Source organism: Eurosta solidaginis, chromosome 2 (assembly GCF_040869045.1).
Source record: "Eurosta solidaginis isolate ZX-2024a chromosome 2, ASM4086904v1, whole genome shotgun sequence".
In the NCBI taxonomy this organism is placed as follows: domain Eukaryota; kingdom Metazoa; phylum Arthropoda; class Insecta; order Diptera; family Tephritidae; genus Eurosta; species Eurosta solidaginis.
The window spans coordinates 16,924,685-16,942,019 of NC_090320.1; the positions used below are offsets into that span (position 1 = coordinate 16,924,685).

The 17,335-nt window shown below is 34.1% G+C and overlaps 1 protein-coding gene across 4 annotated transcripts in view; it reads right to left on the reverse strand.

Moving 5' to 3' along the window:
* smal (smoke alarm) overlaps positions 1-17,335 on the reverse strand; it is a 250,038-nt gene that overhangs the window by 77,726 nt on the left and 154,977 nt on the right. For all 4 annotated transcript variants that reach the window (XM_067764538.1, XM_067764537.1, XM_067764536.1 and 1 more), the window contains 2 exons: positions 14,230-14,461; positions 13,086-13,233 (listed from right to left, as the gene is read on the reverse strand). In XM_067764538.1, coding sequence (XP_067620639.1) covers positions 13,086-13,233; positions 14,230-14,461 — 380 coding nt within the window. The remainder of the gene's footprint in view (positions 1-13,085; positions 13,234-14,229; positions 14,462-17,335) is intronic.

A 17,335-nucleotide genomic window follows, 5' to 3' on the forward strand; every position in this document is an offset into this window, starting at 1 on the left:
TAATTTTTAAGTAACTTCCCGATAAGCTACAAGCTTGAAACTTGGAATATAATTCAGATCCTGATGGAAATGCAACAATAGCCGTGTTTTTTAACACGCGTATATCCGTTTACGCTTAAACTTTATATGGACTGCTAAGCGACAAGCTTTAAATACACATCTGAAATTGCTGCGCATAAATTTTGTCCTACTAAATTCCAATACGCATTATACTCAGATGTAACTGAAAAATGTGTTTATGTTTCACCCTCTACACTAATTCTATGTATTCTATGTGCGTCCACACTTCATCGCAACTGATTCAGCTATATGTTTTACCCTATGGCCATCAGAGCGTTGTGTCTCCGCTTTTCGGTACACCCTGTTGCTGTAGCTAGTTGTTTAACCACAACTACTAGATGGGTCTCCTAAGCATTATCTAAGCGAGGTTAGGCGTTTTTTTTTTCACGCGCAAACGAAACGTATACGCGTGTAAAAAAAAAAGCACGGCTAATAAGATAAAAAAAACTCCGATAGGTGAAGAATGGATCGAAATATTACAAAAAATCGTATTTGTGGTCCGATTTGGCTCATATTTGGAACACATATTACATACAGAAATAGAAATCGCCTTATGAAAAAAAAAAAATGCCGCTAGGTGCGGCAAGGATCGGGATATTAAAAAAACTCCGATAGGTGGTGAATGGATCGAAATATTACAAAAAATCGTATTTGTGGTCCAATTTGGATCATATTTGGAACAAATATTACATACAGTCCGGTAGAAGTGACATCAAAATACTTTGGAGTTCGAGGAGGGACAAGCATACCTAACGCTGAGTCGCGTAAAGTCTTTGGAAAGCTTAAGTATTGAAGATTGTAAAAAATTGTCACGAAAGAGCCCTTGTAATAATGATTCACTAAATGAACTAAATAGAATGAGAAATAATAGGCAATTAAATAAAGAATAAAAACTTGAAAATAATATAACTATAAAAAAAAAAATTTTTTTTCAAAGGTTTTATTGAAAACAATACTTACATTAAGTAATAATAATACTAAAAGCTAGAAAATAATTAGGCAGGTCCTAGGTACTAGTCATACTCCTCATCAATCTAAGGCATTGATCAGACAAATAAATAAAAGCTTTGGGCGCGCGAAATTTTTAAAAGTGTGAGGCGTAGCATAACCTAATTAAGGTTCAGTTGGTCATACTTATGACTTATCAATAGAAATTTTACGCGTCCAACGCTTTTATTTAATTGTCTGATCAACGACCTAGATTGCTGAGCAGTGTGATGACTAGTACCTAGGACCTACCTAATTATTTTCTAGCTTTTAATATTATTTTTTCTTAATGTAAGTATTGTTATATAAGTTTGTTTTTTAAATTATTTTATTTAAAAGTTAACATGAAACGGCATTTATTTTTTATACAATGTTGAAGGATAGGTACCTCCATGATATATGTAAGGTCACTCACGGAAAAAAGTGTTGACTTTTTGCTGTTTTCGCCTAGTTTTGCTTACGAAAAATTATTTTCGCATTTTTTTCATAAATTCACATACAAATATGTTAAAAAATCAACATAAACTAAAGTTCGAGATCTTACGGAAAATTAGCGAAAATTCGAATTCAAATTACGAATACTTTGAACTTTCAAAGAAGAGTTTTTAGAGTTTTTCTGAGTATGCAGTTTTGTAGATCATTGAATTTTGTGCAGTTAAGTGTTAATCTTAATGCGCTTAAATAATTTCCTGATTTTTGGCAATTTTTTTTGTCAACTGAATTGACCATTTTTTTCACTATATATAACTACTTGCAAAAGTTTGGAGGCAATTCGATAGCGAATTAGCGAAAATTATTTTGCTTAAGCAGAACTAACTGAAAACAGCAAAAAGTCATTGTGCCAATACATCTTTCTGTGAGTATACATCCATCAAGGCACTAGAAATTATCTTAATAAAATTTGCAAGAAAAGTTATGGCTCATATATTTGTTCTTTGACCTTCTAATTAAACATATTATATTTATCAAAGAGATATGTAGGTGTGTCGTATTTAATTTGTCCATTCTATTCAGTAATATATTACCAAAGTTTTATAATTTAACATTTAATGCATATACTTATTGCACTAATACCATTACAGATATATTTGTTTGTATCGAAAACCCAGCCTTTATTTGATTATAGCATTTGATTTACTTATCACCTTTGGTTATCTATGAATTTGAGTAATAATTTTAATTGTCTGGCATTTTCATAAAATTGCAAGTTGATTTCACAACAGATAAAACAAAGGCATGCTTACCTAGGAGTTGTATTTTACCTATAAGTATACACCAGTGATGCACTCGAGAGCTTTGTAGAGCTTCGAAAAACTATGCGGCGTTCACCTATATGTCGTGTGATAGCAGCGACAGAGATTCATGCAAGCAGTCAATCAGTTCTGTATTGTACTTCAAGCAGTAAACAACTCATGCGTAAATTCCGGGCTCAATCTTTATGTAAATTCAAACTGAAAATACAGGGCGCATACGGGATCGATGGTTTAGAAGTAGATTTTTAAAGAAAAATGGGTTGGAGATTGGTATCTTTTATGGAATGCGATTTGTTTTCGGTGGTTTTTTATTGAAAACATTAACTCTTTTTTCATGACTTTCCCCTCTGAGAACTATGATTTGGGGGCATGTACTTTGAATTTTCAGACCTGTTCGAGGAAAAGTACCGATGAATGGCTGGTTGATGTTGAAGTGGAAGCAAAGACGGTAATCAAAACAAAAAATTAAAACTCGATATGCAGAGCGAAGCAAAGTGAGGAAAGGACCTTGTGAGATCTACCATATGCTGCAAGAAAACAGCTGATAAAATCAACCGAACTAAGGGTAAATACTACCGAAATTTCCGTGAACTTTTATCCATCGCAAATAATTATTGAATCAATATCGCGCAAAATGTTGATTCTGAATGGCCCGATTTAACAGTAAGATCAACAAAAAAAAGTTTAAATATTACATAAATCATAGCTCTGTTTACCTAACTAATATTACAGTCACTCTAAGAATATAAATGTAGACTGTTCAAAAGAGAAACTGTAGTTTTAACATTTCCCTTCTGTTGACATTACAGAACAGACTTTTTCTCGACAAAACACTCGAAATTAGGCTCACTTTTGCCTGTAAGTACAACCTTGGACTGAAAAGGCAATTAAAATGTAAGGTCCTATATCCACGATGAAATATCCCGCACAATACCTGTACTGAGGTAAGACTCGAGTTCCTACCAAAAGCCTACGCTGTAAAACTCCAAGTATGTTGATAATGATTAGAAGTCAACGACACTAATTTACTTGTCTTCTGGCGTTTACTAGTGCTTTACTGGATGTTTGAGTTCTCTTGCTATAATCTGTTATGTGTTCATATATTCCAATTAAATAACTATGAATACAAGCCGCGATAGCCTCCGAAGATTTTAGGCCGAGCTTCTCTTCCTATTTGCGTCATGCGCCTTATAACTTTTCCTACGAATTTGTGGGACGGGACCCACATGTTTTATGCCGACTGCCAACGGCATCTGTAAGGCATATCAGGGCTCGTATCGTGTGTCACGATTCGTATCGGAATTCATTCTTCACTCAATTTATAAATATGAAACTGTCAAATTATTTCTACAAATTATGATAAATTATAAATCTAACTAGTACACGAAGTCTTTAGTTCACATATGTCGTTATTCGTACTCACAATACGGGCCCAGTTGTCACTGAGAAGCTTTTCATGAAAGAAATACATTCGATGTGTATGCCAAATCACTGACGAGGGGCGACGCCGATTAGAAAAACGTTTTTCTAATTGAAAAAAACTTGTTTCTTAATTTTTGATGTTGCTTTGCCATTACGACCACATCACGTCAGCCGTGCATTCTGGTGAAAGTTCTATAAGTTCGAAAAATCCATGCATATGCCATAAAAAGTTACCCACACGCCATGGCGTACGCCTATGACAAAAATGAATTTTTTCTTTGAAATTTTCATCTTCAATTTACTTAGTACTTATCTTGTATCTGTAGCTTCTTTTAAAAGCACATCATTGCAATAAGCTCAAAAATAATATTGAAATATTAATAACGTTACTTTCAGAACAATAAACTTTATCTTAACTTTCCGGAAGAAATGTAAATGGTTCGTTCCGTATTTAGCTTTCCTTCAAAATTAACTTTTCTAACCTAATGAATGAATTCTAAAATATTCATATTTATACATATGTACATATGTGCCAACATACCTACACAATTTTTAAATACTAAATTATACTTCAACACAAAATAAAAAATTCAAAAGGAATATGCAAAAAGTTAAATGTATTTAAGCTTTAAATCAGTTCTCTCCATGTATATTAGGGTAGGCCAAAAATTTTATTGTATTTTTCTTTTGCTATAAATAGTTAAAATATTGTGATGGACATCCAAAAAGTCAGCCCGTAAAAATTTCAGCTTTTTAGTTTGATGTTTAGTGATGCCTCATCGCGACTATAGATTTTACATACAAAGTGTATGGGGAATTTTCAAGTTTTTACAAAAGGTGTACCAGACCTCTAACTCTTGGTACTTAAATCGCTTGATTTACATTATTTTAAAGGAAATTTATATAAAAAGTTAAACAAGATTTTTTGCTAACTTGACTCGTTTTGTAGTTATTCGAGGTCATCACTCAACATTAAAATAAAAAAAGCTGAAATTTTTAAAGGCTATAATTTTGGATGATATGAACAATATATTCTAGTTTTCTATGAATTTTCTTATTATATGCAAACCAATCTCGGAAACATTTTCGATAAAATTCGCAAATGCGAAAAAATTTTATGAAAACCCCAAATTTTTATTTGGAGTTTTTTGAGATTTTCTGAGTATGCACTTTTTTAGCTCAATTAATTTTAATCTAACGAGATACAAGTTATATGCCTCTGAAAATTCGCATTGATTTTTGAAAAGCTGCTCCCTGAAGGGTGTTTTAGATAATAATTTTTTTATATGAAAACTATTCGGACAAGATATTGTCAAAAATATTTTGTATAAGACCGCATACTTAAAAACTATGATTCAATTACTAGAGGTTTGTTCTCGTATGATGACAGAGCTTTGACACTCCCAAATTGAAAAAACTGGACGAGATGCTTTTACGAAGTAAAGAAAAATTCAATCCCCTTTAGAGAAAATTCTAGTAGAGAAGTACTTTTAGTAGTATATTAGTAGTGATAATAAATTTGTAAATGCCAACAGGTTTTGGGGAACTAATTTCATTTTCTACGAAATATTTCGTGAATTGATGAAGAGTTATGTTGGTTTGGTTCCATCAGAATTTGTTTGAAGAATGACGTACGTTAGAATTTTATTCAAAATTTTATTCAAACCCTCCCTATATTAGTTCAATGCATTTTGACATAAGAAGGTGTTAATGAAAAGCATTTTGAAATAAGGCGTTCTTCAATCTAATTCTAATATAGAGTGTTTTTGTAACAAATCCCGAAACGGGAAGTTTTTGAAAAATATTTTGAGATAAGACGATTTTTAACAAGCAGACGACATGGGGTGGTACTCTATTCAGCAAACGCAATGAACTGAAATTTTTACGAGAATCGATTTATTAGTCGAGCTTTTGACGTTAAACGATGAATTTTGAATTGGTTTGGGTTTCGTATGTTGATAGGTTTAAGAAAGTGCACGATTCCTTGGTGTCCGTACTTTTCATAAAACCTATGATCAGCCACATGTATAGATCATGGCATAGTTAATAAATTCTTCATAAAATTAAAAAGAAATGTTCTATGGAATTATGCATTTCAGTACTTGTTTGTTAACTGATTGCTTTCTATATCTACTACTGTTTTTTCGAAAAATCGTAAAGAAAAAACACAGTTAACGGATTTCAATTCGATTTGGGAGCAAAATGGCTGCAATTGTCAAAAAATTTGTTCACCGAGCAAAACCTCTTGTGATTGAATCATGCTCCAAAACATTCTAAGAACTCCAAACAAAAATTTCGCGATTTTCATTACATTTTTTCGAAAACGATTTTAAGATTTGTTTTCTTAGTTTCAGTCTTTAAGTTCGTAGGACTCTGTTTGAAAATTTATAGAAGTGGTTTGCTAAAATATGGAAAATGAAAAGAAGTCGAGTTTAACTTTCCTGTTTGCTGCTTTATGTGCTTCACAATGTGGATAAAAGAAAATGAGTTTATAATAAATGAATGAATTTGGTCAGAAGTAAAGGCGAGGGTGACCAATAAATTAAATAAAAAAATTGTTTGTGTGCTTAGAAATTCTTTTGGTATTATGCGGTAAAAGGATTTATATGGAACAAGTAGCAGCACAAAAATTCGAGAAATTCCACTACTTCTAATTATTGTATAGTTATAAGTGATAATTACCGAAATCTTAAACAAACTTTTTGGACTTTTTTTATTTGGCTTTTTTACATGTGACTACATTCATGTGTTCACAATGCATAATCGCCTAAGTCGAGATAGGATAATTCACAAAATAAATTTTATTGACATTTTATACTTTACTAAATAAACACTTGCGATCATTTAGATTTAAAAAATTTATAACGGTACATATTTGGACTATTGATTTTGAATGAATGTGTGTATACTTGACTTGTTTATTCGAGTTTTGAAGCATTTCAAACCACCTTTTCGATGGCGTGATTTTAAACTTCGGCTGATATGACTTGTGATCTTAGATACATGTAAATGTAAACACATGCATATGTATGTAAATGTAAAGCATATCGTGTCGTGCTGCTTGTAGCTTAACTTAACTCATCACTTCCTGTCATTATAATTTTTTCCTTGAAAATCATAACAAAGGAAAGCTGAAAATAATGATTCCAAATTACACATGCAAACACACAAATATGTAAGTATGTGTATAAATATTAAAGAAATGAAAAAATCAGGGTACGGAAACATACAATGCAGCCTATAAGCGAATGCGAATAAAACAACTGTTTTCAACATATCGCTAATGAAAAAAATTCTTTACCGATAAAAGCTGAGATAGAAGAAATAACGGCTTGTCATCGGAATTTTATAGATATTATCGATAACACGCCGATTAAGAAACTTAAAAAATTCGATATTGTTAACACAGCGATAGCTAACCGATGAACTGCTGGCATTGTTTAACATCGATAAAAATGGAATAAAACGTCTATAACCTACCGATAACCAACCGATAATCAATTAATGTTACGCTGATGATTCATAGATATCTGGTTAATTCGTTAAAAAAGCCGATATAAACCGATAACTCATAGGTATGTATTGTTTTGGATACTAGACGGATCACTATCGATAAAGCGCCGATAACTTGTCTACATCAGCAGTTATCGAGAATATTACCAATACATTGACTTGTTTTTTAATATTTTTGTACGCGAATAAGAACGCAGAATAAATTTTCAAAAATTCATGTTAATATTCTTATAAAAGTATTTTTCCGCACCCTGGTATAAATTCATAAAATTCAGTACGCTCTTGTGTGAATATATGTTTTGCTATAAAAAAAAGCTTATAAGCATTTTATCTTGATTAATTTGCATATGAAATGTTGCACACCCAAATATAATTTCCGGATCCAAAAGGAAAGTTGACCCCCCAACCATACAAGGCACATGCTAATAAATATTTAATGGTCGCACACGTTCATACATATTTAAATATATTTGGGAATGTGTACTTTAATTGTAAATCCAAAAAAGGGTGTACTAAGCAACCCTCTTATATGCTGAGTTCGGCAAATAGGTATGAAAGACAAAAAAAAAAAAAATTGTAAAAGAAACCACCCAATAAATGCCACCACATGCCGTATGCTTTAGTTCACATACAGCAATAACCGACTAGAATGTCTTAGCTTTTATGCGCATTAAAGTCGAATGTTGACATATGTTTTCGGTGTTGATTTTTTTTTGTTCTGGTAAGTAGCAAGTGTGATTATGACGATTTTTTAGGGGTGTCTGGCAAGTTATAAATGCAGCCCTCTAAATTTAGGGAAACTTTATTTTGCTTGTTAAATTTTTTCCTAGCCTTGTCATCACTACGGAAACGAGTGACGCCTACTTTTGACACGAATCAAGACTTTTTTTCTAGGTCCGCTAATTCGGTGGCTATGTATGTATGAGCTCCAATTTTGAAATATTGGAGGTTAGTTTCAAAAATGCCTAGAAATGATAAAAAATTGGATGCCTGTACAGTTTGCGGAAGCAGCAGATCGGTGTTAATACTGAAGAGAGAGGGCTGGAAAAGGCAATAGAGTCTTTCAAAATTATTTTATAAAGGAATACTGGAAAAACTTGTCTTACTTGTTGCACCAAACAAAGAGCCAACGAAGGTGCGGAATATTTTCTATTGACCATCTTTACTAAGCAGTTGCTTATCGGAAAAGAAAAAAATAGGATGGTAATATTCTCCCTTAAGCTTTTTGGGTACCTTTTGGGGTACAGTTGGGATTAGTTTATCTGAAGATTTGGCAACGAATAGGTGGATCAAAATAAACAGAAATGAAATTCAAAAGAATTTTACAAGAAAAATGCGGAGCCCCATACTGAGCCTAAAAACTGTGAGATCAAGGGCTCAAAATGAGCTGAAGCGCTTAACAATAACCTTTATTTTTTATTATTATTGTTGAATCATTTATTTTTTCCTACTTGAAAAAATGTTCAATTATAATAGAAGAAAAATTTTCAATTAAAATAGAAGAAAGAAAATGTTTCAAACAACTGAAGTATCTGGTTTAAAAGGCCCATTGAAAGAGTTGGTAAACTCATTCATTAGCTTCATTGGAACCCATGATCTTACAAATAAAAGGGTGGATGTGTTTCTGGTTTATTTTTTACGAAAAAATCAATAATATTTTATTACGACAGAGGACTTGTGCGTTTGTACTCGTAGGCGAACAAAGACGACATGTCAGACGGTACCCGCAGTTCCAGTCGGAGTGTTGAGAGGACCAGTACGACACTACACGTTCAGTCATTAATAAGTACAATTGATCTCTCCATATAAAATGCTTCAATAAAACCTATCACTCCAACCGTTATGAAATTATAAAAAGTAACTATAGACGCATATTTTTTTCCGACTAATCTTGAGTTCATCCTAGACCTCTTATCGTTCTAATTGGATGGTATTTTCAGGCTTTGCATGCGGATGAAGACCAAGAAGGTCGGGGGAACTAAGAACATATTCAGGATTTGTTAGACCCTTAATGAATAGGGAATATTCTGGTTAGGGATTCGGTCCTTGTGTAAAAACTTATCAGGTAACATATGTAAAATAAAACCAATCAGATATTGAAATGATTACAGGCCAGTTAGAAATTGAGACTTCGCTCTAAACTTCATATCGAGGACAGATACTCTCAACCGTTTTTAACATATATAAGATGGACGCATCCAAATAAACCGATAATGTCGTGCGAAATTTGTCTCGTCGCAACAAAAGTCGCAAATCGAAATTACAACGATTGGAACCAGAATTTCTAAAAAGAGGTCTGCACAATTTACAGGAAAAATCATTCTGTAATTTGAAGGGGTAGCAACTTAATGCGGTCTTAAAATTTGGATTCATAAATGGTTGCCAAAATTGAAAAGCATAAAAAGTACTAGCTGATCGTTTGAAAAGTCACAACATAAAAAATTAAGCCGGTACATCATGTGCTGCCTTTTAAAGCAAAGGTTCATTTTAAGAGGAACTCAAACCCGTGAGTATTAATAAGGGCTCTAAAATATTCCCCTCGGATGAGACACCCCTGGCTTGATACAGTAAACATGCGATTCATGTCATTCAAAAACATATAGAAGAAACAACATAAAATCCTCAACAAAAGCCACTGCGCCTAAAAGCATGCAAGACATTAACAAATTTCGTGCACTTGGGACAGTAACATGCACGCACTTATGCATTTATTCAACAGCAAATGCTTGACAGCTACCTTTTTGTTAGTCAACAATTTGTGAATCAGAAATAAATTTTAAGGTTTGCTGCCCATTCAACTGCAATGCGCGGCGCTTGCTTTCATAGGCAACCTCGTTGTTGAAGATTTTTATTGCGATTTTTTCTTTTGTTTTTGTTTTACAAAATAATTGCATGCAACAATCACATAGCAATGTTGCATGTCTCTTAGTTAGCACAAAAAAAAAAAAAAAAAAAAATGCATAAAAACCAACAAATTGACACATGAAAGCGATTGAAACAAAAAACGAAAAACATTCATTCATACATGTTTGGGGCGTCGTCGTTAACTGTCTGCACGCGATTTTCGAGTGCGTTGCACGTCTCTGTGAATGTTTCTTACTACATATTTCACATATTCAGTACAGGATACAAGTAGATCACTGCATATACACAGGCATACAAAAGCACACACACAGTAGTCCTGCCAACGAGTCACCTTCACCTCAGCACACAATCCAATCAGCTAACCTTTGCCTTTGTTGACTCAAGTACTTTGGCTCTGTTAATTTATTTTTTTTTTGTTTTTCTCTTGCTTGCTGTTTTTGTGGTATATTTTTTTCTGTTTACTTTTACTGCCCCCTTAACGACTTAAATTACAATTTTATTAAGTATACGAAAGAGCCTTTGATAGTGTTTAATGTCTCGAATTCGCATTATTGGCGCCATTTCGGCGCGTGTTCAATAAGTGTGGGGTGGGGGAAAAGCAATATACTGCCTGAAAATTCATATAGTGCAATAGGAAAATTTGTAATAGTAAACTAATGGAATTTTCAGCCAAATTTATTTCTGTAGTTGTAATAAAGTTTGGTACTAAACATGTTTTAAACAATTTTATAATTCTGCAGATTTAAAATTCTGTATGATTAATGTCCTGTGTCTATTAGACTTAAAACGAAAATCTCTAACTGAGATTCGTCCAATTCAGCCTTAAAGCCCTTTACTTTTTAAATACTTTCAAAACTCTTTGAATGGAAGTCACATTAGCCAAGGTTAGGATGACCTGACCGTCAATAAAGACCTCACCTACTTATACTGAATGTGTTTATAGTGTTAACAGAATTTGTTTGGCAACCAAACGGAAAAAAACCCCAATTAGGTATTGACACTTATATTATAGAACAACTCCGTTCTCTTTGCAAATACTAGAAGTATTCTAGGACCTAGCTAAGTGTATTTCTCGAGATCTGGCAACTCTGCCGCTCTGTACAGCTGGAGTCTTGTCCTCGCGAACGGTGGACACTAACACAGAACGTGTTTCTTCGTGCAGCTCGCATTTCCTAAATCAGCTGTTACTGACGAGGCTTATCTTTTGAGCATGTGATGCCAGAAAGCAGTGTCCAGTTAGTTTGGCCATCGTCAACCTAAAGACTTGTCTCTTTAGAGATATGAGCAAGTTTGTGAGTCTAGCGTCGTAGGGTTTGCACGTGATCTTAGAGCTTTTGCTGCCCCGCGATTCTTTTCATTTCCTGCTTGATAGATTATGGGCAACTTCTGTCTTCTTTTGATCCCAACTAACGAAAGTTATAGGTTCAAAACCATTTTAGTACTAAATCATATTTTTCGTACAATTCTTGAAAAACTATCCCGATTTATTACTTTTTAAATTTCAAAAAATATTGTTTATTCGGCTCATGTAATTGAAAAGATTTTATGAATACGCCTGGATTGAGTATAGTACTGCAATGTACATTTGTATTTTTAGTGCAACTCTAGACTCTGCTGAATTAAAAAAAATGTCATAGTACCTCTAAATCGCGGGCTCCCGCAGAAACCCCGCCCCCCTCTCGCCGGGCTTGGTGATGTGCTATACTTGATATCATTCGGTATAATATTTTTTATTGATAAGCAGGTGGTGTAATTAAACACCAAGCAATTACATGGAAGTATATCCGCGCCAACTGAAAATATGAGGGCCACTGCGTATATGTAACATTTTATTATTACGTATACACAAATAAAAAATTTTCACTAAAATAATATTGCGACCATAAACTGAGATATAACCTATCCTATCTCTCAAGTTAGATCAAACTACACACGGGCCGCAAAACAAATTCAAAATCGGTTCAGTAGTTTAGCAGTCCATCGCGGCCAAAAATGTTGGGACACGTGATTTTTATATATTAAGACATAGTTTTAAATACAATTTCTGATATGTTAATCATGTAGCTTTAGAACTTTTTTTATTTTGAAATGTAATAAGCTTTTCATTCTTCTTTTATATTTCTTCAAATTTCATGTACTTTCATATATTTTAGTACTATTAGGTACATAGTTATATTTGGAACTCGGTCAACTAAAATATGCACATTGCAAAATTTTCTTTCAGTGCAACGTTTAAAAAGGGGCTGTGCGATGTTATTACTATTTTAGCACTAAACCTCATTTTTAGTACAAAAAGAGAAAAGAGAGAAGTTTTGGTACTTTTTAAATCCTTAACATATCTTGGCATGAATTTCGTATTCATAATTTTATTTTTAGCTTTGTTTTATTAATTTGATCAAATAATAAAATCTGTTTATTTATTTTTAGTAGAGATATAACTGGAAAATATTATTTTATCTTTTTGCTTTTTGTTTTAAAGCACCAGTATTTTCTGTTTTAGAAACGAAAGAGGTCTGCGCAGTCTGTTTCAGTACTATGCAAGGATATTAATTTAATTAGTACTATTTCTATTTATTTAAGTACGCTTTTATTTTAGAAATCGTACTTTAGTACTTCCGATACACAAAAACTTACATAATTTTGTTAACGTGCGGATCTAAAGTTTTAAAAACGCCGTACATATTTTTGTTCACTTTATTTAAAACGAGTAATAAAGCATTTGACATATTTAACTTAATTTTATAAAGTAACGACAAGCGTGCCTTTTAATGTATTCTAAGCATGTTCTGCAAAATAAGTACACATTTTAAGCGAAGACTTTTTTCCAAACCTAGACACATCTGCGCTCCAGATTTAACCGTATATTTATTAAGTAGAAAAATTGTGCTATCAGTTATTCGCAAACACAAAACACTTTTAGGGACAGTGAATAGGAATTACAACATGAGCCTTGTATTACGATAATTTTTAAAATATTGTACTCACCTTCCCACGGACAACCAACGATCTCAGCACGCAGACACACTGTCCGATCATATTGACCATACGGATATATGCGAATTTTCGATGCAAAAATTATTGGCTGTAGTAAATTTTCCACTTCACTATAGGTATTTATGTTGCCAGGAAGAATCTTTAGTGTATTTGAAGAAAGAGATAAAAAAAGAAGAAAATATTAGAGTTCAGAATGACGAAAAGAATTTTGAAAATAATTTTTCAAAAATTTAAATTAGAACTTTTTGTTGTACAGATTAATTTCCCTGAATATATTTATAATCCAGCACGTCTGGTTTCTTTTTCATTTTCAAGTTTTACAATATCTGGGTTTAGTACTTTGATTTATTATTCAGATTATTTCAATTTTTAGTACAAGTATCACTCAAACAAACTGATTTCATGCTTCTCATGCTTGCACAAAATCTGGTTTAAGTATTTAGGTGAATTATTTAAATTGTTCAAATTTTTAGTACAAGAGCTGATTTTATGACTTTTTGTTCGAAATTGACACTTTTTCTTAGTTTTTAAAAACAATTTTGGGAATTTTAATTAAGTACTAAGCAGTTAAATAGTTTTCTTTTACTACGTTTCCATTTTGAGAATTTGCTTACGTATCACTGCTTGAAAAATGCTGAAGCAGTCTTTGGTCAAGTTGTACAAAATCGGGACGAGTTACCACTTTGGGGTTTGAAGAGATATTTTGCCTTATACAAACGTTAATGTTTCATTCGAAGCTCCAGGATAAGTCCTCTCGTAGTTTTCCTATCCATAAAGTTAGTGTATCTTTAGCAGCATGTTGCATAAACATATAGCAGCGCTCCAACGTCTTCAGAAAAAAGTGCGAAAGAGGTTGTAGATGAAATGTTGGAATTTCATCGTGTTAGTATGAAATATCATTCATTTTATAAGGAGCAATATCGCTTTCGACACCCAAGCAAAATCTCTTCAGGATTCTTGGTTCAAGGAGAATTTATGACGACGTTCTTCATTAAATGTGAATTTAAAAAAATTAGAAGTGCTGGATTCTAGGTTCGTTCAAAAAAATTATCTTAAGTATAAGGTCTATCTATATTGAAGATTTTTTTTTTGACATAAAGTGAGTTTAATCAAATAATTTATCCAAATGACTCACCTCTTTGCCTTGCGTATTCTTCCAGCGTTGCCATTTGGCAAATCCCGGTCGCCAATATTCCAGCACATATGCTTCTGTGTACTCTTGACCTTGACCCTTACCATAACGACCCTGCGTACGTATCGCCGTTATGACATGCGTTTGCAGTAAATCAACCTGCAAATATTCCTTTAACGCATTTGAGACCATATGTTTGGGGCACCAAGCGCCGCCATTATTATCGGTTTTCAGTCTGTAAAGAGAAAAAAGAAGGAAGGAAAAAATAAATAAAAACATATTTACAATGAAGCGCACTAATAAAATAGTAGGAGTAAACACGCGAATGTTAAATAAAAATGGGGGAAAAAAGTTGTTGAAATAAAATCTGTGCGTTAATTAAAATTTGCTAAGCCCCTCGGGCTCGATCGAACTGCATTTGTATATGAATTGTATAAGGTAATACGTATGTAAATGCTTCGCTGATTGGTGGTCGCCGATAAGCATTTGTGGTCACTGCACATTAGGGCGAGATTCATAAAATATTGTCAATATGGTAGAGTTATAAGTATATGCATTCTAAGAGTATGAGGATTTGAAGCCCAGCATTGTTCCCTTTCATACTACTATGGAGTTTGAGGCACTGTTTGGCGCTGGCAACAACTTGAATTTGCATAGGGTTGCTGCGCAGCACTGATGCCAACCCTTGAGTATATGTTACGAAGAACGAGATCTAGATGTTGAACATAAAGAAGGAAGAAATATTTTAACATACGGGGCGACGAGTAATAGGAATCAAACGGAGAATAACTCTTGCCAATTAGTGTTACTTTGTACTGAGTAGGCAATTGTAAAGTAAAGTCCTCTATAGGCAAAGAAAAATAACGCTCCACAAGTCGCTCATCCCACTAAGTTGGGAGAGGCTGGTGGAGGAAAACAAAACCGCTCGTGGTGCTCCCAATTGGTGTCGATTATCACGAAATAAGGATAGGTGGCAGGACTTGTTACGAAACGGCCAAAATCGTTAAGACGGTTATGAGCCAATTATGGAATAATGATGACGAATATTGGGGTATAGCCGTACAAGTAATCACATCGACCGCCCGACGCAGAAACAAGGATGAGGCACGTAGAAAAGAAGACGGGTCAAGAGCACCAGAAAGTTGTTAGGCAATAAAACAGAAAGTAAGAGTTTAGGCTGTGGCAAACTAAATGGAAACTGAACAACAAGAAATATATAATTTCGTTAGAGGCGACTAAAATATACAGACCCAAAGGTACGAAGGGTCAGATAATCGTTTCCGCGGCAGCCAGGCTTGTACCAGAAAGTGATAGTGTCAGAGCCTGCCGGAATCATATTCGGAAAACAACTGCCCATAACGAAACAATCTTCTCACCCTTCGGGATTAAACAGCAAAAGCAACAAAAATAACAGGCTAGCTATGTTAAAACACACAGCACGACAACTTATTGTGAAAATATAGTGTGGATGTCAGATCAAGAAAGATCTCTGTAGACTTGAGTGCTGAGAGTCATCAGCAAGCGCTATGGTCTCTTGGCAGGATCACACAATGTCATTAAAGCATGTTAGTCGAGACGATACTTAATACTCTTGTCCCAGGAAATACACCGAACATAGCTAGATCTTAATAAAGCCTCATATTCGTCTTGGCTAACACAGGTTGCTATATTTCGGTAACTGCTCCTTTTGCTAAAAAAGTCGATGTACTTAAAAATGCGAATGCGATATTTGTGAACACGACCGCTGGCCACCTGTAGTTTTTCCTGTACAGATGGGCCTTGGGTAAGTTGAAAATACGCTCTGCCCAAGTTATTGGCTATACAAAAGCTCGTTTATATCAGTAGCTGCGGATCTGACTAGGCGCTGTGTATGACAATTCGGTGAGTCCCTTACATTGGTTATAATGAGGTGAAATCCTCGAGTCACTTCAAGCTTTATTGTTGAACATTTGCTAGACGTAGGCTAAACAATTTCGGTCTACGTTGACTCGAATCTACGGGGGCTTTGTCCCACTTTAAGGACAGCTTAGAACTATATCGTTACAATGTCTCGATTATCTACGTAAAAAAGCTGTAGCCACAGTTATTCTATGTGGTATCACAACGAACCATCCCTGTGTCTAAGTAAGATCCCACTGTTCGGTATATGTAGCTTCAACTTAACCCAGTATAAACCAACCAAAATATGGTTTTTCCTCAAGATATGGAACTAATTAATCGTAAGTTAGCATTTTATCCACCTTTCCACAACTTCTCGCACACAGTGCATCTGTACTATGATATATGTATGCATGCTCACAGTAGCAAAATACAGAACGCCTAGCAGCCGTAGGCCCGTCCGCCCATTGCATTTTTTATTGTTGATTACTTTGGCGGTTTTACTCTGCTTTCGGTCATATTAACAACGAGTAGCAACGATCGAGTTTGCAGATACTCTTAGCAGCCGTTAATAGTTAGTAACTAACAAGAGAACAGCTACTCTATAATAGCGGTAATAACAACAATAACACACATACCGGCAAACAAAAAATGAACGTTATCGAACTCTTAAGGCCAATCGTTGGCTGTTGTCGTAAAATTTGTGGCATGCAGCACATTTTTCTGACATTTTAATACGTGCAACGTGCAACGCTAAACGCCAAAAGCGACAGAGCTATAGTTTTTATTTTACGAGTATTGTTGTTATTGTAATAGGTTTGGGATGCGCTTTGCACGACACAACAAAGCGAAATACACAAATATTTGTATGTAGCTTTGTATCTAAATTAATTGACTTTAAATGACGGCACCACACAGCGTCTGATGCCGCATTTCAGATTCATTCCAATAATAACAACAACAACAACCACTTGAACAACAAGAATCATTTTACAAATGTTTCAATTTCAAGTGGCTTCAGCTTAACTAAATGCGGTTAAGGCGGTTCGCTTGAGCAACATTTTCGCTTGGATCAGCAAAAACATAGCTCGTCTGTATATGCAAAGTTATCTTTAGTTACAAAACCTCTATCCGCCGCCTTCACCCTTAACTCATCCTTCTTACCATTTGCGCCTTTTTGATAAGTTCGTTAAGCCTCAACATCATCAGCACTAAAGTCAAAGACCATCAA